General features: G+C 41.1%; 1 protein-coding gene and 1 long non-coding RNA gene across 2 annotated transcripts in view; both read left to right on the top strand.

Moving 5' to 3' along the window:
- LOC108945820 (protein DETOXIFICATION 14-like) overlaps positions 1-25,304 on the top strand; it is a 29,894-nt gene that overhangs the window by 213 nt on the left and 4,377 nt on the right. Inside the window, exons 2-3 of the mRNA XM_070195196.1 lie at positions 56-143; positions 234-290. Coding sequence (XP_070051297.1) covers positions 56-143; positions 234-290 — 145 coding nt within the window. The remainder of the gene's footprint in view (positions 1-55; positions 144-233; positions 291-25,304) is intronic.
- LOC138906430 (uncharacterized) lies at positions 387-24,601 on the top strand. The gene is made up of 3 exons (XR_011413802.1): positions 387-611; positions 23,988-24,117; positions 24,508-24,601. It is a non-coding gene; the product is annotated as an uncharacterized lncRNA (long non-coding RNA).

Below are 25,304 nucleotides of genomic sequence, written 5' to 3'. Positions count from 1 at the left end.
TGTTTATCACATCTAAGGTCTGATTTATTAAGTACTTATAATCTTCTTTGTATAGTTTGAGATGGTGGGCAGTTGAGCTGATTACATTGCTCAGTGGTTTGCTGCCAAATCCACATGCTAGAGACTTCTGTCCTATCTATTTGGTACGCAAATCATGGAACCATTCACTCTTGATCCACACATAACTAGACAATTCATAACTTATACTATTGTTTAAATTTCTTCTGGTGCAGCCTTACAACCTCTCAAATACATTTCCATTTTCCGTTTTCTCTCGGTGCTGCTGCAAGGTTATCTCTTCAACATACTTCCTAACAATGACTTTTTGATGTACAGATTAGTATGGTACAAGTGGCATTCTTAAATTTACTCATTACCATTTTGTTACGAATTAGGAGCTGGAAATCCAAAAGCAGCTAGACTTTCGATCTTTGCAGTCTTCGTTCTAGCAACTGCAGAATTCCTGCTAGCAAGTGCAATTCTTTTTAGCTGCCGTAGTGTATGGGGATATGCTTTCACAAATGAAAAAGAAGTCATCACTCTTATCACGGAACTGACTCCTCTTCTCTGCCTTTCCATCGTCATGGATAGCATACAAACAGTATTATCAGGTTATTAATTTCATTAATCTTAATTTCTAACTGTAGTAAGTTATTAGTTTTTTTTTTTTAATATGTGTTTACACTCAAAATTGGATAACAATTGAATTTGTTAGTGGTTATAAGGACATGTGGATTAACTTGATACAAAGCGATAAATTAGATTGCAATTGAAATAAATAATGATAGATTAATTGTAAACCGCGTGAGTTGGATGATTTCGGCTTAGGAAAGTAGGCCATCCTTGAAATGAATGCACTTTATTTGACACCAAAATATCAAAGAGTAAGAACTTAAAAAATGTATTGCTTATCAGTATATATTACAATCTGTTTTATGAATTGTCAAGTCCTCTTTATATATTAAGGGAGGCCTACCTTTTAAGGCATTATTTTATTGTTCCATAAAAGGCAAATGTCCTTGATTTTGATGACCGTTGGTTCCTTTTTTGACTTGTTTCGTGATTTCTGCCATAATGACCGGTTAATGGCGAGAATTAAGGATCTCTGCCGGATGGATTGACAAAGCTTTCTTCGAGACCGTTAGAAATAAGACCGGTTATGCCTTCGATAAACTCGAGGGCCAATCTGATGGTTTCGATGGCTAGTTTTGACAATGCTTTGGGTCCGATCTTAAATATCATATTCCGATCTTGGCTGACTGTGTGAAACGTTAGATCGAGCTTCGAACATCAACTTTTACCCAATTACAGATTTATCGATCCTGGCATATCATTTCGGAAGCTAGATCGAACATCGAGCTCAGTTTTACCCCTATACAGATAGTCCCCTCATTTTTTGGAGACTCGGTGACGAGAAATGATATGAGCTCTCGATTCTTACTTCGATCAATCATGACGTAAGCGACAAAACGTAAGCGACAAAAAGTAATTGAACGTCCCTCGGTCCAGTCTTCAAGGCATTAAATGTGTGTCAATTAACAGTCGGCCATCTTGGGATGTGAACCGCCGTGATGTGAAACGTTGTTTGGAAAAACTATAAATACCCTTCAATCCATTCATTAGAACCTTTTCCATTCCAACTCTTGCTCTTGCGTTTCAAGAAAACTTATTCATCCTCATATTCTGGTTTTCTGGCTTTAAGTTTAAGAACTTCCTTCCTTGTTAGTTCTTTGAAATTTCTTCATAAGTTTCCTGCTAGTTACAACTCCTCCTTTACCAATATCTTCTTCTCTTCTCTATTTAGAAGAAATGGCAAAGACTTCAAAATTTGTTCTTAAAAAAGAAACCCCTTCTTCCTTGAAACCATCTGAAAATGTTTTGCCTGCTACTACTGAGGAACCAACACCGGAACCCACTCTAAAGTCGTATGTCCCTTCGGGGTGCCCAACCGGGGCCGACTTCAAGATCGAGAAAACCCCCTTGGTACCAAGTCGGTGCGAGCCGGTCTCGAGGTACATATGTACTATTACTGCCAGCATCCTCGATAAGGTCAAAGAGGACTACAACTAGGAAGATAAACTAGTAGTGGTCCTACCCCCGAGGAATCGATCACACCTACGTGGAGGGTTTTTTAAGTGTTTACACTGACCCTTTCACGTTGGGTCCTTTAGACCCAGTTATCATAGCCTTTTGCTAAAGATATGAAGTGACGCTCGGGCAGATCCATCCTTCATTTGGAGGATTGTTATTCTGATTCATTTCTTTGTGAGCAAGCTCGAGGGGTGTCCATTTACCATCAACCACCTCATGCGCCTGTATAGCCCTCGACTTTACCGAGGGGGATTAATCAAGCTCGCCTCCAAGATTTCTTTTATTGCTTTTCTTTTCCCTCCCTTCCCATCGATGTTATGTGATGATACAGCTGTTGCCCAGATGCCAGATGCCATTTCTCAACTCAAGGAGTGGGTCGAGGGCATTGCGACACAGAGACCTTATTCCAAGAGCTTATGGCATGAGCTCTCGAAGGGCCGATGGGAGGCCCGTAGCCATGGTAAAAATGTTTTCTCTAGGTTATATTTGATCTTATTTCACTTCTTCGATCTCTGAATCGTTTTACTTTATTTTTGCAGGTTTACCAAAAGATGTCAAAATGAGGCCTCCATCAGCTGATGACGACTTATACGTTGATCCCCCTGCTCCGAAGCAGGATAAAGAGAAGAAAAGAAGAAAAGCTCTGAGTTCCTCGAGCCCCGAAAAGAAGAGACCAAGGAAGCGGCTGGCGCGCAAACCTAAGAATGCCAGCACCCGGGAACTTTTATCGAACTCACTCCATCGGTTGAGGGATGAGTCCGAAGAAGAAGAAGAAGATTCTGAATTGGTGGCCCGCGTGAGAAGCGGTTCCGAACTGCCTCAAGCCATGGAGGCCGTATAAGAAGCAGTGGCTGAAGTCTCCGAACCAGGGAGGGTCAAGACCATTTTGCCCCAAGCTAGGGAGATCGAAAAAGAGATTGTGACCAGTACTTCTCGGTCAGAAGATAATGTGCCTAAGGAGGCACTTGGGGTGATCGATCTCTCTGGGTCGCCTTCATTTACCGATTCTATGATAAACGAGGATTAGACATTGAAAGGTAAACTCGGCGAAGAGGCCCAAGGAGCAGCCGATTCTTTCCATAATTTCTTCGATGGCCTGGATTCTACTGCTTCGGAGGATGTCACCGGGTTGGGCAACTTACCGGTACCAAAGAAGATACCGTCCCCGGGAGCTGGCGGGTCTTCTTCAAGCCCAAAATTAGTGAATCAGTTCCCAGCTCTAAGTGTTGATCCTACTCGGAGATGAGCAATTTTTATGCCCATTCTGGAGGACGCCCGAGTTCTCTCTTCCCCGGTGGGGATTGCCAGTTACCTTCAGTGCTTGGTGACCAAAGAAGATCTATCTAGAATGAACAAGGTGGAACCGTGGAAGCTCCCTGCCTGTTCAACGAAGCTCAATAGGCGATGAATGGGGTAATTTTGAATGTCCCTTCATTATGTACTTAAATTTAATCATGAATAATCGTAATATTTTCCTTTGTGCTTGCAGGCCTCGGTGCTTCATCACGAGGCCTTTCTTCGATATCGGAAGGAGTTCAAGCGTCACTGGGTCGAGACTCGGGAGCTTGCTGAGAAGAAGGATGCTTACAAACTTCTTAGCGAGAAGCTTCAGGCCAAGTTAGAAGCGGCTCTGAAGGAGCATGCCTATCCGGTCTAGCAGGTAAGACGAATATTCGAACTTAGTGATGATGATTCAGACACATTGGCTAACGATCCGAACCCACAGGTTCAAAAGAGACTTGACTAGATCGAGCAGCTCCAGGTGGAGGTGGACACGGTGAAGGCTGAGGTCGAAGAATGAAAGAAGAATATGGACCGCCTGACCTCAAAAAAGAGACTGCCCGGGCGCAATTGGCTTCGGCTGAGGTTCAACTTCGGGCTATAAAGGAGAAATACTCTATGCAGTTCAATACGATCGAGGGACTCCAATCTCAGTTGAACTCGGTTGTTTCTGGTCAAGAGAACCTGGCCAAGGAGCTTGAGGCGGCCAAGTTAGAGGTCATCGTGGCCTAGACCGAGGCCGATGATAAAGTGGCCCAGTTCAAGGCCGATGTTGAGGCCATTCGGGAACAAGCGAGAAACATGGTTAAGCATGCGAGGTGGCAATCCCAAAGGTAGGCCCTCGAGGGAGTCCATGCTTAGAATTTTGACATATTGGCTGAAATTGAGAATGCCAAGATATGCGAAGCCAAGGCCTGGAAGTTTCTTATCCCGAGGAGGATTCCGAGGGGTCTGAAGAGTTTGGTGGGTCCGATGGTGGTGAAGACCACGTAGGCAATGATGTAGCCCCCGATGAAGATTAGGCCATTTAGGATCTTTTTGCTTTTTGTATTGTCTTTTTGTTGAGGCCGTTCGGCCTTTGTAAAAAATATGTATCGGGGCTATTCAGCTCTTGTAAAGAAATTTCGATATATATAAGGCTTTTCCGTTTCATCACTTTTGAATTTTTCCTTTGCTTTTTTATTTGTCTTCGCAAAAGTCGAAATGCCTTAGCATGAAATAAATAGGTTATGTTCGGAGGTTTGAACAAACCTTGCCTTTAATGTTACTTTGTGTTAAGGAATTGTAGGGATTCGGTATTACCGAAATGTTTCCCCAAAATAATTTAGGTTTATAGCTTGCCAGGGGTAGCCTTTAGAACCGGTTATAAGAATATTTTGAAGGCCTTATTTTTGTTACGAGTCTCAGACGTGTCTGACCGTGTTAATATGGTCGTAGCCTTTTTAGTTCGGGCAATGCCAAACAAGCTTCATGCCCTCTAGTGTTATTAACTCGGAACGACCTTTGCCTTTTAATTCAGGCAGTGCCTAATAAGCTTCATGCCTTTGAGTTTTATTAACTCGGAACAGCGTTAGCCTTTAAATTCGGGCAAAGCCAAATAAGCTTCATGCCCTCGAGTGTTATTAACTCAGAACGGTCTTAGCATTTTAATTCGGGCAATGCCAAATAAGCTTCACTCCCTCGAGTGTTTTTAACTCGGAACGACCTTAGCCTTTTAATTCGGGCAATGCCAAATAAGCTTCACGCCCTCGAGTGTTATTAACTCGGAATGGGCTTAGCCTTTTAATTCGGGCAATGACAAATAAGCTTCATGCCCTCGAGTGTTATTAACTCGGAACGGCCTTAGCCTTTTAATTCGAGCAATGCCAAATAAGCTTCATGCCCTCAGGTTTTGTTAACTCGTATTAAGGTGGCCCTTGGGCTCGATAGATTTAGCTTCTTGAAAGATGTAAGAAATATTTCAAAGGACAAGATGTTTATGTGCAAGGAAGAATCTTCTTTTATATTCTTGTGCACAATAGTTGTACATGTATACATATTTTGTGCCAGGGCTCGAGCGGTCTATGTGGGCACGGTTTATTTGACCGTTTGGCCCTTAGAATAAATCCTATTGATTGAGGCCCTTCAATCATAAAGTTTCTTTCCTTGTTAGAGTCGATAACCGAGGGTATTGCCCCCCAATATTTGGGGTTTACTGAAGAGTGGCCCCCAATGCTGCTGTGATTATTGTCACCGGTTCGTAGCCGGCCTTCAATTCTAAGTTAGCACGATTTACTTGTTGCCTCATTAAAAACCTGAAATCCCATTTGGGACAAAGCTGGTTTAAGAAAAAAAGAGTGCAACGCATGCATTCAGACCTAGGATCTCGTATCATCCCTTGTTGGTCACCTGCAAGTGTTAGTTTGAAATGTAAAATAAAAAAAAGAACGGTGTTGTACCTTAGCAGTAATATCGTTTTAAGTGAGTTATATTCCAAATGCTCGGCAATTGTTCGCCGTTCATTATTTCGAGCTTGTAGGATCCTTTTTCGGTGATCTTAATAATTCGGTACGATTTTTCCCTGTTTGGCCCCAATTTTACTTTTGATAGGTTATAAGTACCTTTGTTTTATGTTTTGATGATCTAACAAACTTAATGTCAAGAACCATATAAGGAACCTGATCCACATTGGTCCATATTCTCAAGCGAATGAAAACAACCAGACTTAAGCTGGAGATGTTCGTCAGTACCTCAGAAGTTAAAGAATGAACAAGGGGAACATATGGTCTTCAGTTCCCCTGGTGATTGTAACAAGTCAACTCTCCATAGCTGGAAAGTGACTGACAGCACACGTAACAGTACAACACAGTGCAACAATCACCTCCATTGGGAAGGACCTTGTACCAAAGTTTCTTACATTATTCAAGTGATGTCATCAATGTTATATCAACATTAAACCAAAGACAAAACATTACTTGAATATAGGGGTGTTCAAAACTGAACCTAAACCGAAAACCGAACCGAAATCAAAGCTTAATGGCTTATTGGTATCGGGTTAACGGTTTAACGGACGGGGAACAGATTAATTTTTTTTATTAACGGCTTATTGATTTGGGGGCAGATTATTCAATTTTTTTAACGGATAATCCGTTAACCCGTTAAGAATATATATATATATATATATATATCAAAAACCCTTCCACTTCTTCCATTTCTTCCAGCTATTAGCTTAGCTTATTCTCCCACCCTACAATAAGATTGTTTAAGCTGCTATTTATGGTTCACCTCTGCTTTTATTTTTTAAACTAATGCATGTTGTCTATGTTTAATAGAAGAACAATAGTGTTGTGCCACAACTTTTATCCCACAATATTGACGATAGTACTGTCTTGAATTATGTTCTGGGGAAAGAGCGCATTTGCGTTTCCTGTAAATTGTTTACTGCTTATAATCCATCCCTATTTCTATACATAACTGCCTTTTGCTCGGTGCTATTTGTATGGTTAATGATATAGCATGAAATGCCTGGTTGAGAGTTTAAGTTAGAAATTTGAAGCTGTTGTTTGAACTTTGAAGCTACAGAAATTCAAGCACTGTTAGGCGTTAGTTGCAGGCCAAATATTTCTGTGTAGACTGCTCACTTATGGATTAATCATTTTTAAATATGTATTCTGGACTCACTTTGAATATAGACTGGAATTTCCTATTTTGAATTAATATGCTAGGCGTTAACAGACATATGTATGTCTCGACTCATGTAATGTAGTCTGCTTTGGGATTTAATGGTAGGCGTTAACAGACATGTATGTCTGGACTCATATGTAGTCTGCTTTGGGATGTAATGTAGCCTACAATGTGTTCTGCTTTTTCACTCTACAATACATGACACACTACATCATTCTTATGTAGGCGTTAACAGACATGTATGTCTGGACTCAATGTGTAATTTCCTATTCTAAATTTGTATGCTAGGCGGTCAGCAAATAATTAATGCACGCAATATAGATTACGTTAGGCCGATAAACCGCCCGATAAGAGCCAAACTGATACCAATCCGCCCGATATCTTATCGGGTGGCTAGCGGATTAATACATTTAAAAGCCGATAACCGTTAAGAGTAATTAACTGCCCAATCCGCCCGATAAGCAGCCCTACTTGAACACTTAGAGAATTCACTCAAGCACTTCAACTGTGATCAAGTCTCTAGTCAACAATTCTCAAGTGCATCAAGAACAAAGAACAACACTGCTACGGACAAGTTCCTATATCAAGTGATTGTATGTCCTTAGTTGAGTTGTAACTTTGTTAAAGTTCTCAATTGTAATTCCTACTTAGCTTGTTTAGAAGCATTGTGTAGGAAACCCTTTGTAAATCATAAACTCTTGTGTTTGTGTCTTGGCTAGAGCTAGTCGAGTTGTAAAGTCTTTGTAATAGAGTTATTACAAAGTGGCTTGTAATAGAGTATTAGAAGTTAGTGAGGTTAATTCCTAGGTTACTTAGGTTGTAATCTGAAAGGGTCTCAGTAGTGAAGTTGAAATCCTACAAGGGTAGGTCGTGGTTTTTAATCCCGTTGAGCTGGAAATTTTCCAGGTAAAATTCCTTCTATCATTTACTTACTACAGTGTGCGTGGTTTCTGTGGGAACTTATAGAGAACCTGATTCTCTATATAGTTTGGTGGACCCTTAAATTATATCAATTGGTATCAGAGCGGGTTCTTTTTATCAGGCTAACACCTAGAAAGGATCCTCATGGCTGCTCCACCAAACTTTGAAGAAGGTCAGTCTACCTACAGACCACCAAGGTTCAATGGCCAGCACTATGGATGGTGGAAGACTAGGATGCACGACTTCATCATGGTTGAAGATTCAGAGCTATGGGATGTTATCTGTGATGGACCCTTTGTTCCTACCAAAAATCTTGGCGACCCAACTATAGCCATTCCCAAGACGAGGAAGGAATTCAATGACGCTGATCGAAAGGCCGTAGAAAAGAATTTTCTTGCGAAGAAAATTCTTATTTGTGGCATTGGTCCTGATGAATACAACAGGATATCGGCATGTCAGTCAACCAAGGAAATCTGGGAAGCTCTTCAGACAGCTCACGAAGGAACAACACAGGTTAAGAAATCCAAGATCGACATGCTCACAACTAAATACGAGCTCTTCAGGATGAAAGATGATGAATCCATCCAAGATATGCATACTCGATTCACCTCCATCATTAATGAGCATCACTCTCTTGGTGAAACTATTTCAAGAAATAAGCTTGACAGGAAAATCCTTAGTGTACTGCCCAGTTCTTAGGAAAGCAAAGTGAACGCATTACAGAGGCGAAGGACTTGTAGACACTAACCATAGATGAACTTGTTGGCAATCTAAAAACATATGAAATGAAGAAGAAGAAGAAGAAGAACAATGAAAGAAGAAAACCCAAAAGGGAGAAGAACCTGGTTCTTAAGATAGACAACAATGATTCAAGTGGTGAGGATGGTAATATGGCTTACTTGACAAGAAGATTCCAGAAGATGGTTCGCAGGAATGGAGGCATTCTAAAAAGGGGAAGTTCTAGCAAGCCAAAATATTATGACCTCTGTCATAAATGTGGCAAGCCAGGACACTTCATCAAGGAGTGCCCTATCCTAAAGCAAGATCAGCACAAAAACAACTTTGACAAAGCAGCCAAGAGGAACTCGGTTCCTGATAAACGCTTCAAGAGAAAGAATGTCGCTGACAATGTTGTAAAGCAAGCTCTTCCAGCATGGGGAGACTCCTCCAGCGAATCTGAAGAAGAAAATGATCATGGTGATAGTTCAATGATGGCAGTGTAAAGTGAAGCAACTAAGTATGACTCAATCTTTTGCCTTGATGGCTCAGTCTGATGATGATAAAGATGACGACGATGATGAGGTAAATTTTTTGGATGTTCGGAGAAATCTAAAATCTTATTCTCCTAAATAAACTCATATCTTTGGCAAATGTGTTGATTGATGCTTATCACAGTCGTATAAATGATAAAGAAGCTTTAACTGTGGAGTTAGGAGAAGCAGAACAAACCAGAGATGACTTAGTAATCATTGTTGTTGATTTAAAGGAAACAATTGAGAACCTGAAGGAAGAGAAGAATGCCTTAGATGAAAAAATTACAGATATAGAACATGAAAGAGATGATCTAATGGTCGATGTGGTAGATCTAAAAGAGACCTTTGAGTATGTAAGAAAGGAAAAAGAAGTCTTAGCTGAGAGAGTTGCTAACATTAAGCATGAGAGAGATGACATATTAGTGGTAGTAGTAGACTTGAAGGAAATAATTGGGGAACCTAAAATAGAGAGTAGGCTTGAAAATTCTCAAAAGGGAAAGGAAGTTGCAAGTGAGGCACATATTAAGCTTGAAAGTGAGTTAAATTCAGTGAAGTCTAGTCTGTGTGCTGAGCATGAGAAAAACAAACAACTTCATGAAGAACTAGGAAGAGTGAAGAGTGACCTTGAAAAATCACTCGAGTGAACCTGGTCCTCTGATGCTATCATTGCCATGTACACCAACAATGGGGGAAACATGCAGGGGATTGGGTTCCAAAGGGAAAAGATTCCCTACAACCCTCATAGCAAGTACGTTACTGTACCTGATAATTGGCTTTGCACTCACTGTGACAACACTGAGCACTTTAAAGAAAATTGTAAGGCCATATTTCAGTCACAACAGAAAAACAAAGTTTTCGCTGAAAAAGTAACTACTAGTAGAGAACCTGGTCCCTCATATAAAAAATGCATGATGCCTGCTTGGACCAGAAGATCCCTCATTCACCCCTTTCCTCATTACAAGGGACCCTAACTTATTTGGGTTCCTAAGTCTAACTCCTGATTTTCTTGTGCAAGGAACAGTGAAAGGAAGCAGCCTACAATGGTACATGGATAGTGGCTACGCAAAGCATATGACTGGAAGTACAAATGATTTCCTCTCACTTAAATCCCTGCAAGGAGGGAGTGTATCATTTGGAAATGGCAAGAAAGGATACATTCTGGGAGTTGGAAGGATTGGGAAGTCTCTCTCACACTCAATAAAAAAAATATGTACTACATGAACGAGTTGAAGTACAGCTTGCTAAGTGTTTCCAAGATCTGTGACAAGGGAAACAAGGTGGAATTTGTGTCAAAAATATGTACAGTCACAAATCTAGTGACTGGTGAGGTGGTGCTAGTAGCAAAAAGATACAAAAATATCTATGTTGCTGATTTTGAGTCTCTGCATAATGGTGATCTCAACTGTCTAAGTGCTATTGATGATGATGCTGAATTACGGCATAGGAGGCTGGGTCATGCAAGCTTCACGTTGCTGAATAAATTGGTCAGGAAGGACCTGGTTCATGGTCTGCCCAAGTCAAGTTTCAAGGATAACAAAGTGTGTGATGCATATGTAAAAGGCAATCAAGTCAGATCCTCATTCAAGCCCAAAAAGGAAGTCAGTACCTCAAGGCCACTTGATCTTCTTCACATGGATCTATGCAAACCCATGAGGGTGGCAAGCAGGGGAGGAAAGAAATATATCTTCGTTGTTGTTGGCGATTACTCCAGATTCACCTGGACTCTGTTTCTCAGAACCAAGGATGAAACCTTTGAAGTGTTTGTTGCCTTCGTCAAAAGGATTTAAGTGAATATGGGTAATAATGTAGCTTGCATTAGGTCTGATCATGGGACAGAGTTCGACAATGCCAAATTTGATGAGTTCTGTACTGAAAATGGCATCACTCACAATTTTTTAGCTCCAAGAACACCTCAACAAAATGGTGTTGTGGAGAGGAAGAATAGAACTCTTGAAGACATGGAAAGGACAATGTTGATTGACAGTGGGATCGCAAAGAATTTCTGGGCAGAAGCTATCAATATTGCTTGCTACTTGGTGAACAGGTGCATGATCAGGTCCCTTCTGAACAAGACTCCATATGAACTGCTGAATGAAGGAAGCCCAAGCTTACCATTTAAGGACTTTTGGAAAATTCGATGCCAAAAGTGATGAAGGAATCTTTCTGGGATACTCATCCCAAAGCAAAGCTTACAAAGTATACAACAAAAAGACTCAATGTGTTGAAAAGAGTATACATGTGATCTTTGATGAATCTCACCTCTCCTGTGAGAAGGACAAACATGTTGACCAAGATGGAGAACCTTTATCTGTTCCAGGTGAAGTTATTGACATGGAAAATGGAAAGGCAGACATGATGAGTCATGTCAAGGAATCTAGTGAAGATGATGCAAATACATCTCCATCCATTGGAGAGGAATCTGGTCCCACGATCACAACAACTGAAGCTGAAAATAGAGTTGCTGTTTCAGTCCAAGGTACTCCACTTGCTGAAGTAAGAAGCGGCCAAGAACCTCAGTCAAATATATTTGGGTCCTCTACAAATGAGATTCAAGTACCAAATTGGAAACACAAAAGCTCACATCCTCTTGACAAAATAATTACCCCTCTTGACTCAGTTGTTCAAACCAGATCAAAAGCTAGAAATTCACTTGCCTTTCCAGCCTTTATTTCCCAAATAGAGCCCAAAAACATCAAGGAAGCATTGAAGGATGCGTACTGGATCACAACCATCCAAGAGGAGCTTCATCAATTTGAAAGAAACAAGATATGACACCTTGTTCCTCGGCCCGCAAATCGAACTATCATAGGGACCAGATGGGTATTTAGGAACAAACTTGATGAGTTTGGAAATACAACAAGAAACAAGGCAAGGGTTGTAGTTCAAAGCTACAATCAGGAAGAAGGGTTTGATTATGATGAAACATTTACTCTAGTTGTTCGAATGGAAACTATTAGAATTCTTATTGCCTTTGCATCTCATATGGAATTCACATTGTTCCAAATGGATGTCAAAAGTGCATTTTTGAATGGTTTTTCGAAAGAAGAAGTTTATGTCAAGCAGCCTCCTGGATTTGAGTGTCATGAGCATCCTGAGCATGTGTATAAGCTGGACAAGGCATTGTATGGACTAAAGTAGGATCCCCGTACTTGGTATGAAAGGTTATCAAAGTTCCTTCTAGAAAATGGCTTCACAAGAGGGAAAATTGACAACACTCTTTTTCTGAAGAAACGAGGGAGGAGCCTCCTCATTGTTCAAGTATATATTGATGATATCATTTTTGGAGCCACAACTGACTCTCTTTGTGAAGAGTTTGCAAAACTCATAGGGAGCGAGTTCGAGATGAGTATGATGGGAGAATTAAATTTCTTCCTGGGACTTCAAGTGAAGTAATCTGAAAGGGGAACATTAATAAGTCAGCAGAAGTACATCATGGAGCTGCTGAAAAGGTTTGACATGGAAGCATCTAAAGTTATTGACACTCCCATTGCCATAGCTATGCGTCTAGACATGGATAAACCTGGTTCCCTTGTAAATCAGACCATGTATAGAGGCATCATAGGATCACTCATGTATCTCACTGCAAGCAGACCAGACATTGTGTTCAGCGTGGGTCTCTGTGCAAGGTTCCAATCAAATCCAAAGGAGTCTCACCTGAAGGCTGCTAAAAGAATATTGAGATATCTTAAAGGAACACAGGACCTGGTTCTCTACTATCCCTCAGGTGACAACTTTGATCTCATTGGGTATGCTAATGCTGATTATGCAGGATATATGGTGGACAGGAAAAACACGCCTGGAATGGCACATTTTCTAGGTTCCTGTCTCATCTCATGGGGTACGAGGAAGCAAAACTCAGTGGCAATCTCAACTGCTGAAGCAGAATATGTAGCAGCTGCTTCTTGCTGTGCTCAATTGCTGTGGATCAAGCAGCAGTTGGAGGACTTTGGAGTGTACTCAGATTGTGTACCTCTCTTGTGTGACAATACAAGTGCACTTAACATGGCCAAAAATCCAGCCCAACATAAGAGGACCAAGCACATTGATGTACGACATCACTTCCTCAGAGACAATGTTGAAAAAGGGCTCATCTGTATGAAGCTTTGCAGCACTTAGGATCAGATTGCAGACATCTTCACCAAAGCCTTGAGCAGAGAATATTTTGAAAGAAATCGCCTGGCACTGTGGTTGATAAACCTAACTGATGAACCTGGTTCCCCAATGACTGGTTATGAAAGAAATGTACATGTAAAATTAGCTAAAAGTGTTTTCTAGAAAAGTCTAACTCATTTCTATACCGTTACAGGTAGACACGCATGATGATTACAGAGCAACTGATGCAGTGCATGCTGGTAAAAGGGGTTAAGCTTCCATTTGCAAGACCTGTCAGGGAACCTGGTTCACCTGACAACAGGTTAGTAGCTTCTTTATTTTCTCATACACAATTTAGAACGAATAAAAATAATGCCACATCATCAGTGTGTCAGTCCCTTTACTTTGCATCTTTTGAACCAAAATGCCTCACCTGTTATTGAACGAGCCGACTCCCCAAATAAAACTGCCGCCTTTTCTTAACCGGTCCCTCATCTCTCATAAATGCATCTATCAAGGTCACAACTCCTCACATCAAACTACAAACTCTTCACTTCCCCTTCTCTCTTCTCAAACCACTAATCTCTCCAGTAAACTCCATGATGACTGAGAATCAAGAAAACTCTGATGCTCTCAACAATACCCCATCGAGTCCACACCAGTTGAAACTCTAATAGTAGACTCCTCAACAAACACCACCACCAGTCCAAACCCTAGAGTGGAGTCTCCCCCATACTTAGTCTCCTCACCTACACACTCAGGTTCTAGTTCTCATCGGAGTCGCAAAACTTCGACTCTGAAAAATATTTGTGGCTACCAGCTCTCCTCCAATCTCGTCGGTAAAACAGAGTGAACAGGGTGAACACGGTAACCTAGTCCAAGAGGAAAATCAGGAAACATCGAATCTCACTATGGAAGAAAACTCAAGTGCAAACCAAGAGGCTAGTCATGACAATGCTGACTCAACCATGACAGGTCGTGAGTCTACAAGTAACACTCCTCCTTCTGTTGAGATTTCCATGGAACCACAAGAAAATGAGGCAATAGAAAATATGCTCTCCATAGCTGGTGAAGGGGTTTTTGTTGAGGAAGATGTAGAGGGGTCTGAGCCTCAGAGGGAAGAGCCTCAGGCCAAAATAGATGGGAGAGAGCTTGTGCCGTTTTAAACTTTGGCACAGGATGATACTACTGGGGTCCCTAATGATGGACCTGATCCCTCCATGGAGGATCGAGGTCAGGGGTCATCTCCCCAGGTCAGTATTGATCTTGCTCCTTCTCCCCATTTCTATGCTGAACCCCTGTCTATGGTGGTGCCTGAGATGTGGTCTGATAGTGAAGAAGATTTGCATGATATGGTGATTGCTAGTTTTTTTAGGGCTAGGAGTAAGACAGTTGTAACTCCATATCCAACTCCTAAGCGACCCACTACACGGTTGAAGAAAAAGGAGGCTCTAGAGTCTACTCTCAAGAAAAGTCAAAGGAGTCAAAAAAGGAGAAAGTTGGTAAAGCATAGAAAAGCTGTACATGAAAAGGCCGTTCCTGTTATTAATGTAGATGAGGAAGCAGAAGAGGAACCTAGTTCCTTGAGCCTCAAGCCCTCGAGGCAGAAGCACTCTCTCTCTCTCTCTCAATCCAAAAGAAACACTTCTACAAGTGTTGAGAGTCCAGTCAAGAGTGTTGATGATGTTCTTAGTGAAAATTTTGTGCAGAAATCTAGTAATAAGACAGTGAAAGAGAGTGGTGGAAAGTCTGATGGTGAAGAGGTGGAAAATTCTAGTGAAAATATGCATGAAAAGTCAATGGAGAAGGGAAAGTCTATTCGCAAGTCAGTGAAAAGAAAAGTGGATGATGATGAGGAACCCGGTTCCTCTAAGAAACCAAAAGTTGGTAAGTGTCTGAGTTTTGGGAAAGAGAAATTGAGAAATCAGAAGGTGTTGTGGGGCCGCACATTTGCCCCTGACATTGTGGAGCTTGCTGGGATGAGACAGTTAGTAGAGATTTGTGATTTCTAACAGTTGACTCATCTGTTTACAAATGATGTTCCAAAAGTATATGAGGAGGAGGTGCGGAGTTTTTATGCCGACCTCTTCACAGTTGAAGATGATCACATCTGTGTGTTGGTAAATGGGGTGGATATAGTGATGGAATCTGCCGTGTTAGGGTCAATTTTGGGTGTTCCTGTTGAGGGGTTGTCGTGTGTTCAGGGTGCCTGCTCGTCCAATTTCAGAAATGCCATTGTCAAGGACAAGGCAATCCAGCAGGGGGAACATGTGCATAAGAAGACACTTCTTCTAGTATATCAGTTGCTTTTTTATATGGTTAACAAAGTGCTGCTTTCCCACGCTGAGAGGAGATCTATTACGTCCAAAGCTGACCTGGTCCTTATGGAAGCCTTGGATGGTTTTACCACTATCAATCTGCCTGGGATAATGATTGAGCATATGCAAAAAGTGGCAGACTTTAAGGATAGCAACCATGGGCTACATTATGGGTTTCTTCTCACAAAGGTCTTCGAGTTCTTCAAAGTGCCTCTGGGACAGGCCAAAGTGGGCACTAAAAAGCAAACTTTCTACAAGACCACTCTTGAGGAGTGTGAGTGTATTGACAAGGACGGAGGAGTTGGAAGTACCTCTAACATCTCTCAACTGATAACTGCTCAGAATAGTGCCACAGAGGAGATCCGAAAGTTGAAGGCAAGGAACACGATTCTTGAGATTTAGCTCAGTTAACTACAAAAGGCACCAGGTTCCGGTAGTTCTCCCAACTCACAAGTTGCCCGCCTGACGCAGGAGAATGCTGAGCTCAGAAAACAGGTGGAGAACCTAAAAGAAAGACTGCTCAATAAGCAAATGTCCGCGAATGCTCGCATGGATCTTTTCCTTAAAACCCTTTCCCCTTCCTCGAAGCCCTCTTCCTCCAGTGCTCTCTAAGCAGTGTCACCTTCAGTGTCTAGTTTCCAGTGTCCGTCTCTTATGAATGTCTCTGATGATGCCTTTTTGTTGTTGGTACTTGTTTTTGTTTTTGTTTTGGAATTGTGGATGGTAACATTGAATCTGCTCCTGTTTGTAAAATCCAAATTGTTTTATGGAAACTTTTCCCCTTTTTCCATGCATGATATTGTTTCTTTGTCTCTGTTTTCTATCATGTTTGTATGCTCACAAGTGGCATGAGTTAATTACACTAGACTTATTTTTGCTACTTACTTAGTGTTCTTCTTTTTATGATGCCAAAAGGGGGAAGATTTTTGCATAATTGAATAATGATGTGTTTTCTGATTAAGGGGGAATACAGATTCATGGGGAACTAAATGGCCATCCTGTTTCTGGTTTTTGTGGCTCTTCGTAGGATTTTCAATTATAAGTTTGTCATCATCAAAAAGGGGAAAATTGATAGGTTATAAGTACCTTTATTTTATGTTTTGATTATCTAACAAACTTAATGTCAAGAACCAGATAAGGAACCTGATCCACAGTGGTCCACATTCCCAAGCGCATGAAAATAACCGGACTTAAGCTGGAGATGTTCGCCAGTACCTCAGAAGTTAAAGAATCAACAAGGGGAACATATGGTCTTCAGTTCCCCTGGTGATTGTACCAAGTCAACTCTCCACAGCTGGAAAGTAACTCACTGCACACGCAACAGTACAACGCAGTGCAGCATTCACCTCCATTGGGAAGGACCTTGCACCAAAGTTGCTTACATCATTCAAGTGATGTCATCAATGTTATATCAATATTAAACCAAAGACAAAACATTACTTGAACACTTAGAGAATTCACTCAAGCACTTCAACTGTGATCAAGTCTCCAGTCAACAAATCTCAAGTGCATCAAGAAAAAAGAATAACATGGCTACAGACCAGTTCCTATATCAAGTGATTGTATGTCCTTAGTTGAGTTGTAACTTTGTTAAAGTTCTCAATTGTAATTCCTACTTAGCTTATTTAGAAGCATTGTGTAGGAAACCCTTTGTAAATTATTAACCCTTGTGTTTGTGTCTTGGCTAGAACTAGTCGAGTTGTAAAGTCTTTGTAATTGAGTTATTACAAAGTGGCTTGTAATAGAGTGTTACAAGTTAGTGAGGGATTAAGAGGTTAATTCCTAGGTTACTTAGGTTGTAATCTGAAAGTTGCTCAGTAGTGAAGTTGAAATCCTACAAGGGTAGGTTGTGGTTTTTAATCCCGTTGAGCTGGGAATTTTTCACGTAAAATTCCTTCTGTTATTTACTTACTGCAGTGTGCGTGGTTTCTGTGAGAACTTATAGAGAACTTGGTTCTCCATAGTTTGGTGGACCCTTAAATGAAATCACCTTCATTCGGGTTTCGGGTGTTCAGTGTAACTTTTCTTAGTGCTAAGTCCCCAATATTGAAATATCAAAGGTTGGCCCTTCGATTATAATATTTCTCGATCCGCTATTTTTGGGCGGCCAATCGGACAAGGGCGGATTCGCGCCTTTTATCTTATTGTTCCAGGTTCGTACTCATAGCCTCATCGTTCGATTCCTTTGTTGCATGTCGAAATCTGATGCTCGATTCTCTGACCTCGACCGGTATTAAATCTTCGGTGCCATAAACCAAAGAAAATGGTGTGGACCCAGTACTGGACTACGAGGTTGTACGGTACGCCCTTAGGACCTCAGGTAGCATTTTTTCCCATTTTCCTTTGGCATCCATCAACCTCTTTCTGAGGTTTTAGATTATGGTTTTATTGGTGGATTCTGCTTATCCGTTCCCACTAGGGTGGTAAGGAGTGGATAAGATCCTTTTGATCTTATGATCTTCGAGAAACTTGCTTACTTTGCTACCAATAAACTGTTTTCTATTGTCGCTCACAATCTCGGCCGATATTCCGGATCGACATATAATATTGTCCCAGATAAAATCAATGACTTCTTTTTCTCTGAACTTTTCATATGCTTGTGCTTCCACCAATTTAGAAAAATAGTCAGTCATAAATAAAATAAATTGAGCCTTACCGGGTGCCCTTGGAAGGGGGCCAACGATGTCCATCTCCCATTTCATAAACGGCCATGGTGACAAGACCGAATGTAACGACTCTCCTTCTCGATGAATCATCGGAGCATGCCTTTGGAATCCATCGCATTTTCGAATGAACGCCTTTGCATATTTTTCCATATCGATCCAGTAGTAACCGACTCTGATTATTTTTTGAACTAGTGGTTCGACGCCCGAATGATTTCCACAGGTACCTTCGTGGATATCCCTCTAAACGTATTTGGTATCTCCCGGTCCCAAACATATCGCGATCGGGCCATCGAACGTTCTTCTGACTAAGGTTCCATCCTCAGAGAAATTAAACCGTGATGCCTTCGTTCGTGGGGCCCTCGATTCTTTTGGGTCCAAGGACAGTTTTTCGGTCTTGAGATATTCCACGTACTTATTCCTCCAGTCCCAAGTTAGGCTCTTTGAGTTGATCTCGGCGTGGCCTTGTTCCACCACCGATGTTATATGTTGTACAATGTCTTTCGAGTTGATCTCGTTGTCTTCGATCGACGATCTCAAGTTAGCGAGGGCATCAGCTTCGCGGTTTTGATCCCGAGGTACATGGTTCAAAGTCCATTCTTTGAACCGATGTAATGTCACCTGTAACTTGTCCAAGTATCTATGCATTCGTTCTTCTCTGACCTCGAATGTCCCATTAACTACGTTTACCACTAGAAGTGAGTCGCACTTGGCTTCGATCACATCTGCCCCCAAGCTTTTGGCTAATTCAAAGCCTGTAATAAAGGCCTCATATTCGGCCTCATTGTTAATCAATTTCACAGTCTTAATAGATTGCCTAATTATTTTACCTGTTGGTGGCTTTAGTACGATGCCAAGACCGGACCCTTTTGCATTTAAAGTGTTGTCCGTAAAGAGGGTCCAGATTCCCGAGGAAGTCCCCGAGTTAATCAATAACTCTCTTTCGGCCTCGGGTATTAAGTTCGGCATAAAGTCGGCCACGAAGTCTGCCAAAATTTAGAACTTAATGGCGGTCTGGGGTCGGTACTCAATATCGTAACCACTTACTTCCACGACCCATTTGGCCAATCGGCCCGAGAGTTCGGGCTTATGTATCACGTTCCTTAATGGGTAAGTTGTTACAATACATATGGGGTGACATTAGAAGTATGGTTTTAGTTTCCTGGAGGCACTTAGCACGGCGAGCGCCAGTTTTTCTAGGTGAGGGTACCTAGTTTCGGCCTCACCTAAGGTCCTATTATCATAATAAATCGGAAATTGCATACCTCGTTCCTCCCGAACTAGTACTCCACTTACCTCTATCTTCGATACCTCCAAGTACAAGTACAATTGTTCGTCTGTCTTTGGTGTGTGAAGCAGTGGCGGGCTCGATACGTACCTTTTTAGCTCCTCCAAAGCTCGTTGGCATTCCGGAGTCCATGAAAAGTTATTCATCTTTTTCAATAGTGTGTAGAATCAGTGGCTTTTATGAGATGATCTCGAAATAAATCACCTGAGGGTGGCTATGTGCCCGGTTAGCTTTTGCACGTCCTTTACATTGTCCACGACCGTAATATCTTCGATGGCTTTGATCTTATCGGGGTTGATCTCGATTCCTCGGTTGGATACCATGAACCCGAGAAATTTACCTGATCCAACTCCGAACGCGCACTTTTCCGGGTTCAGCTTCATATTATACTTCTTCAATATGCTGAAGGTTTCCTGCAAATGTTTTAAATGGTCTTCTGCTCGCAGGGACTTCACCAACATATCGTCAATGTAAACCTCCATCGATTTTCCTATTTTTTCCTTAAACATCTGGTTTACTAGGCATTGATAGGTGGCACCGGCATTTTTAATCCGAATGGCATCACATTATAATAGTATGTGGCGTATTTAGTGATGAAGGAGGTTTTTTCCTGATCACTCGGATCCATCCGTATTTGGATGTACCTGAAATAGGCGTCGAGAAAATTGAGGATCTTGTGGCCAGCCGTGGCATCGATCATACGGTCGATGTCGGGCAAAGAAAAAGAGTCTTTGGGGCATGCCTTATTCAAATTTTTGTAATCTACACACATTCTTAGTTTATTCCCTTTTTAGGGAATACCACTACGTTTGCTAACCAATCCGGGTATTTAACCTCCCGAATGGACCCTATTTTAAGGAGTTTAGATACCTCGTCCTTGATGAAAGCATGTTTAACCTCGGACTGGGGCCTCCTCCTCTGCTTGACCGGATTGATTTTTGGGTCCAGGCTTAGCTTGTGAGTGGTTATCCCCGGTGGGACCCCTGTCATATCGAGATGGGACCAAGAGAAACAATCTATGTTAGCTACAAAAAATTGAACTAGTTTTTTCCTGTGCTCGGGAGTTAACCACGTGCCCAAGTATACCTTTCGATCGGGCAGATGCTCGACCAATATAACTTGTTCCAGCTCTTCGACCGTTGATTTGGTTGCGTCGAAGTCATCGGGGATTACAAAAGATCGCGGAACCCCGTAATCATCATCTTCATAAGTCCCCTGCTTATCCGATTGGGTCGTGGCCGGTGTCGGTTACTGCTATTTGGCCCCTTGGTTTGTGGCCGAATTCAGTTCCTTTGATGTTGCGAGTATTGATATTGGAACCACTTCTTCGACTGCAAACATCTCGTTTGCGGTCGGTTGTTCCCTGTAGATTGTCTTAATCCCCTCCGGAGTTGGGAATTTTAACACTTGGTGAAGAGTTGAGGGCACTGCCCTCATGTTGTGGATCCATGGCCTTCCGAGAAAGGCGTTGTACCTCATGTCTCCTTCGATCACATAAAACTTGTCCTCTCGTACGGTTCTGGTGATATTAACCGGTAACATTATCTCCCCCTTAGTGGTTTCACATGCCATGTTAAACCCGTTTAGAATTCGGGTTGTAGGCATGATTTTGTCTCGTAGACCGAGCTGTTTCACGACCCTCGACCGAATGACATTGGCTGAGCTACCTGGATCAATCAACACATGTTTAATTCGAGTTTTATTTATGAGTACAGATATTACTAGTGCTATCATTGTGAGGCTGTATGATCCCTTCCGCATCCTCATCGCTAAAAGATAAAATTCCTTCCGGTACGTAGTCTCGAGTTCGTTTCTCCCTAGTGATGGATACTTTGGTGCTTTTCAACATCGGCCCTTGTGGGATATCGACTCCACCAATGATCATATTTATGACATGTTGAGGTTCGATATCTTCTTGTTATGTCTGTTTGTTAGAATCCCTGTTCCTAAAGTGGTTCTTGGCTCGATCGCTCAAGAATTCTCGAAAGTGCCCATTGTTGAATAAACGGGCTACTTCTTCTCTCAGCTGTCGACAATCTTCCGTTCTATGACCGTGAGTGACATGATATTTGCACATCTGGTTAGGGTCCCTTTGAGATGGGTCGGATTGTAGAGGTCGAGGCCATTTGGTATCATTGATGTGCCCGATAGCTGATACGATGGCGGCAACATCGACATTAAAGTTGTATTCTGATAGCCTCGGCACTTCTTTAGGCCCGATAGACCTGTCGAAGCTGTTTGGTCATGAGCCCCCGGTTGCTTCGACCTTGATCATTTCTCCTTTCGTTTCTTACGGGGTTCCGCCTGTACTCACTGCTCCTCTGATCTCTATTATATGGTAGATATCGATCCCTGTTTGATCGTGGTTCACCATTGATGTCTCTCTTGACTATGTCGAGGGTTCTGACAGGATAAACAGACTCCGAGGGGGGGCCGAGTTGGTCATCTTCGACTCTGATTTTTGATTGATACCGGTTATGTATATTTTCCCGGGTAACGGCAGGGTATTCTATCAGATTCTGCTTCAGTTGGTGTAAAGCCACTGAGCTCCAAATATTGAGTCCCTGAGTGAAATCTTGAACAACCCAATCATCAGCGACTGGCGGTAGATCCATTCGTTCCATTTGGAAACGGGACACGAATTCTCTGAGCATCTCGTTGTCCTTCCGTTTAACTTTGAAAAGGTCCGATTTCCTAGTTTCGACCTTGATGGCACCAGCATGTGCTTTCACGAAGGAGTCTGCAAGCATAGAAAATGAATCAATAGAATTAGGAGGTAAGTTGTGATACCATGTCATAGCTCCCTTTGACAGGGTCTCCCCAAATATTTTCAGTAGAACAGACTCGATCTCGTCGTCTTCCAAGTCGTTCCCTTTGATGGCACACGTGTAAGAGGTTACATGGTCGTTTGGATCGGTCGTTCTGTTATACTTAGGTATTTCGGGCATACGGAATTTCTTGGGGATTTGCTTTGGAGCCGCGCTTGGAGGAAAAGGTTTTTGCATGAACTTCCTGGAATCTAGTCCTTTCAATATCGGAGGTGCTCCTCGGATTTGATCTACCCTGTAATTGTAGGTTTCCACCTTTTTGTCATTCACTTCAATTTTGTTTTTCCCTGATTCTATCCGCTTTGTCAGCTCCTAGAGCATCTTTATAATCTCGGGGTTAATACTCGATTCTTGTTCATTTGACCTTACTACGACCGGTTCATTTCTGCGGGTGACATCACGGGGCGGATCAAGTTCAACCCTTCTCGGCATATGGCTTTGGCTCTGCAACTGAGTTATCGCCACCTGTTGAGCTTGCAGTATTTCGAAGATCATCAGTAGGTTGATCCCGTATTCTTCATTATTTTGTGTGTTTCGAGCTACCGATCGGCCCCCACCACGAATGTTATTTTCGGGGTCGGTAGGCAAGTTGGCGTTGTTAGCCATATGTGAATTAACATCAATCGAATCTGCGAACGAAATTCCTATAGGACCAGCGAGTGGCCCTATGTTACCGGGCGCTATGTTGTTATTCTCACCATGATGACCGGATTCGTTGTCAATATGTAAGGGTGCTAATTGAGAGTTTGACATTTTTAGCCTGAAATCAAAGATACTTCAAAGAGCAAGTGTAAAATAGTGTATGTTATGAAGATTTGTATCAAATAACCACTATTATCCTTAGCTCCACGGTGAGCATCAAACTGTTTACCCTCAAAATCGGATAACAATTGAATTTGTTAGTAGTTATAAGGACATGTGGATTAACTTGATACAAAGCGATAAATTAGATTGCAATTGAAATAAATAATGATAGATTAACCGTAAACCACGTGAGTTGGATGATTTCGGCTTAGGAAAGTAGGCCACCCTTGAAATGAATGCACTTTATTTGACACCAAAATATCAAAGAGTAAGAACTTAGAGAATGTATTGCTTATCAGTATATGCTACAATCTGTTTTATGAATTGTCAAGTCCCCTTTATATATTAAGAGAGGCCTACCTTTTAAGGCATTATTTTATTGTTCCATAAAAGGCAAAAGTCCTTGATTTTGGTGACCGTTAGTTCCTTTTTTGACTTGTTCCGTGATTTCTTCCATAATGACCGGTTAATTGCGAGAATTAAGGATCTCTGTCGGATGAGTTGGCAAAGGTTTCTTCGAGATCGTTAGAAATAGGACCAGTTATGCCTTCGATAAACTCGAGGGTCAATCTGATGGTTTCGATTACTAGTTTTGATAATGCTTTGGGTCCGATCTTAAATATCATATTCCGATCTTGGCTGACCGTGTGGAACGTCAGATCGAGCTTCGAACATCGACTTTTACCCAATTACAGATTTATTGATCCTGGCCTACCATTTCGGAAGCTAGATCGAATATTGAGCTCAGTTTTACCCCTATACAGTATGCTTTAAATTCCCTGCAGGAGTAGCAACAGGAGGTGGATGGTAACATATAGGAGCCTATGTGAATTTAGGATCATATTACTCATAGGTTCCACAGTGCAAACAATTCTGCTTTCATTTATCACTGCTTTCACAGATTGGGAAAAACAGGTAGCTATTACAACTTCGTTTTATTGGCGATGCCCAAAAAAAGTATATGGTCCAGATCTGGACGGGTTGTGTTAAGAATTTATTTAATGGATACAGGTCAACCTGGATTGTGGCTAAATTGAACTATGCAATAGCTTGGATCAATTTGGCAAACCTATGTAACCCAAAATACATGTATGAAAACTGTCAAAAAATAAAATAAAAAATAAAAAAATGTTATTCGTTTGGTTTGTTATGTCTATCATCTATGTTTATCCCTGTAGTTAAAAAGAAAAGAACCCTTTTTGGCTTTAGTGATTGAACAAATTATTTGATGTTGTTCTGGAGATGTAGTCTTTTTTATCAAGAATTTACGACAGTTCTGAATTTGTGTGCGTGTTAACATTACAGGCTAAGGAAGTAAGAGAAAGGTTGTTTGATGGAAAACTTCCAGCAGAATATTGAATGACTCAAACAATGCACGAGAACACACGCATGATATTTCCAACGGAACAATAAGATGTAGCTTAATTTGGCTTGAGTGAAGCGTAGTATTTTGTGTTCTTGAGAATTTGACGTTCATAAAGACCAAGAGAATGAACTTTTTAATTAAATAGAAATGGACTTGCAGAAAGATAGCCATCAAAAGAAAGGATGTAAAGAGTATTTCAAACCATAAGAGAGGTGGTTAGTTTAACAAAAATAAATCTGTAAAGAGGTTTCTAGAATCTTCCTTCAAATAATGATCGGGTAGGTCGTTTATAGTTGAAACATATAAATATTTATTGTATTGTAATTTATAAATATTTCTTAATTTTTTTTATAGTTTTATCTTTTAGCATATTATTTTAAATTTGGACATAGCATTTTTGAATTGTAAATAAATTTTATAATCCATAAATGTAGTAACTCAAACAAAGTTCAAACCAATACTAATGCTAACAACATAAATTCAATTCAACACTAGGAATGACGATAGTGTTGGATATCTATTTTTTAGTTTTACATTAGTTTATAATGAAAATGCATAACTTAGTTTATCTTTTTTATAGTGCTTAGTTATGTAATTAAATAGTACTTATTAGCTATACTTATTTTAGCATGACTTATATAGTATTTTTAGATTATGTTAATTTTTATTATGGCTTATTAATTAGCAATATTAGCTTTATGTAATTTTATTATTTTTGTTATTGAATATTTTGGTA

The sequence above is a fragment of the Nicotiana tomentosiformis genome, chromosome 2 (assembly GCF_000390325.3).
Source record: "Nicotiana tomentosiformis chromosome 2, ASM39032v3, whole genome shotgun sequence".
NCBI lineage: Eukaryota > Viridiplantae > Streptophyta > Magnoliopsida > Solanales > Solanaceae > Nicotiana > Nicotiana tomentosiformis.
This window is presented reverse-complemented; position numbering and strand designations above follow the sequence as displayed.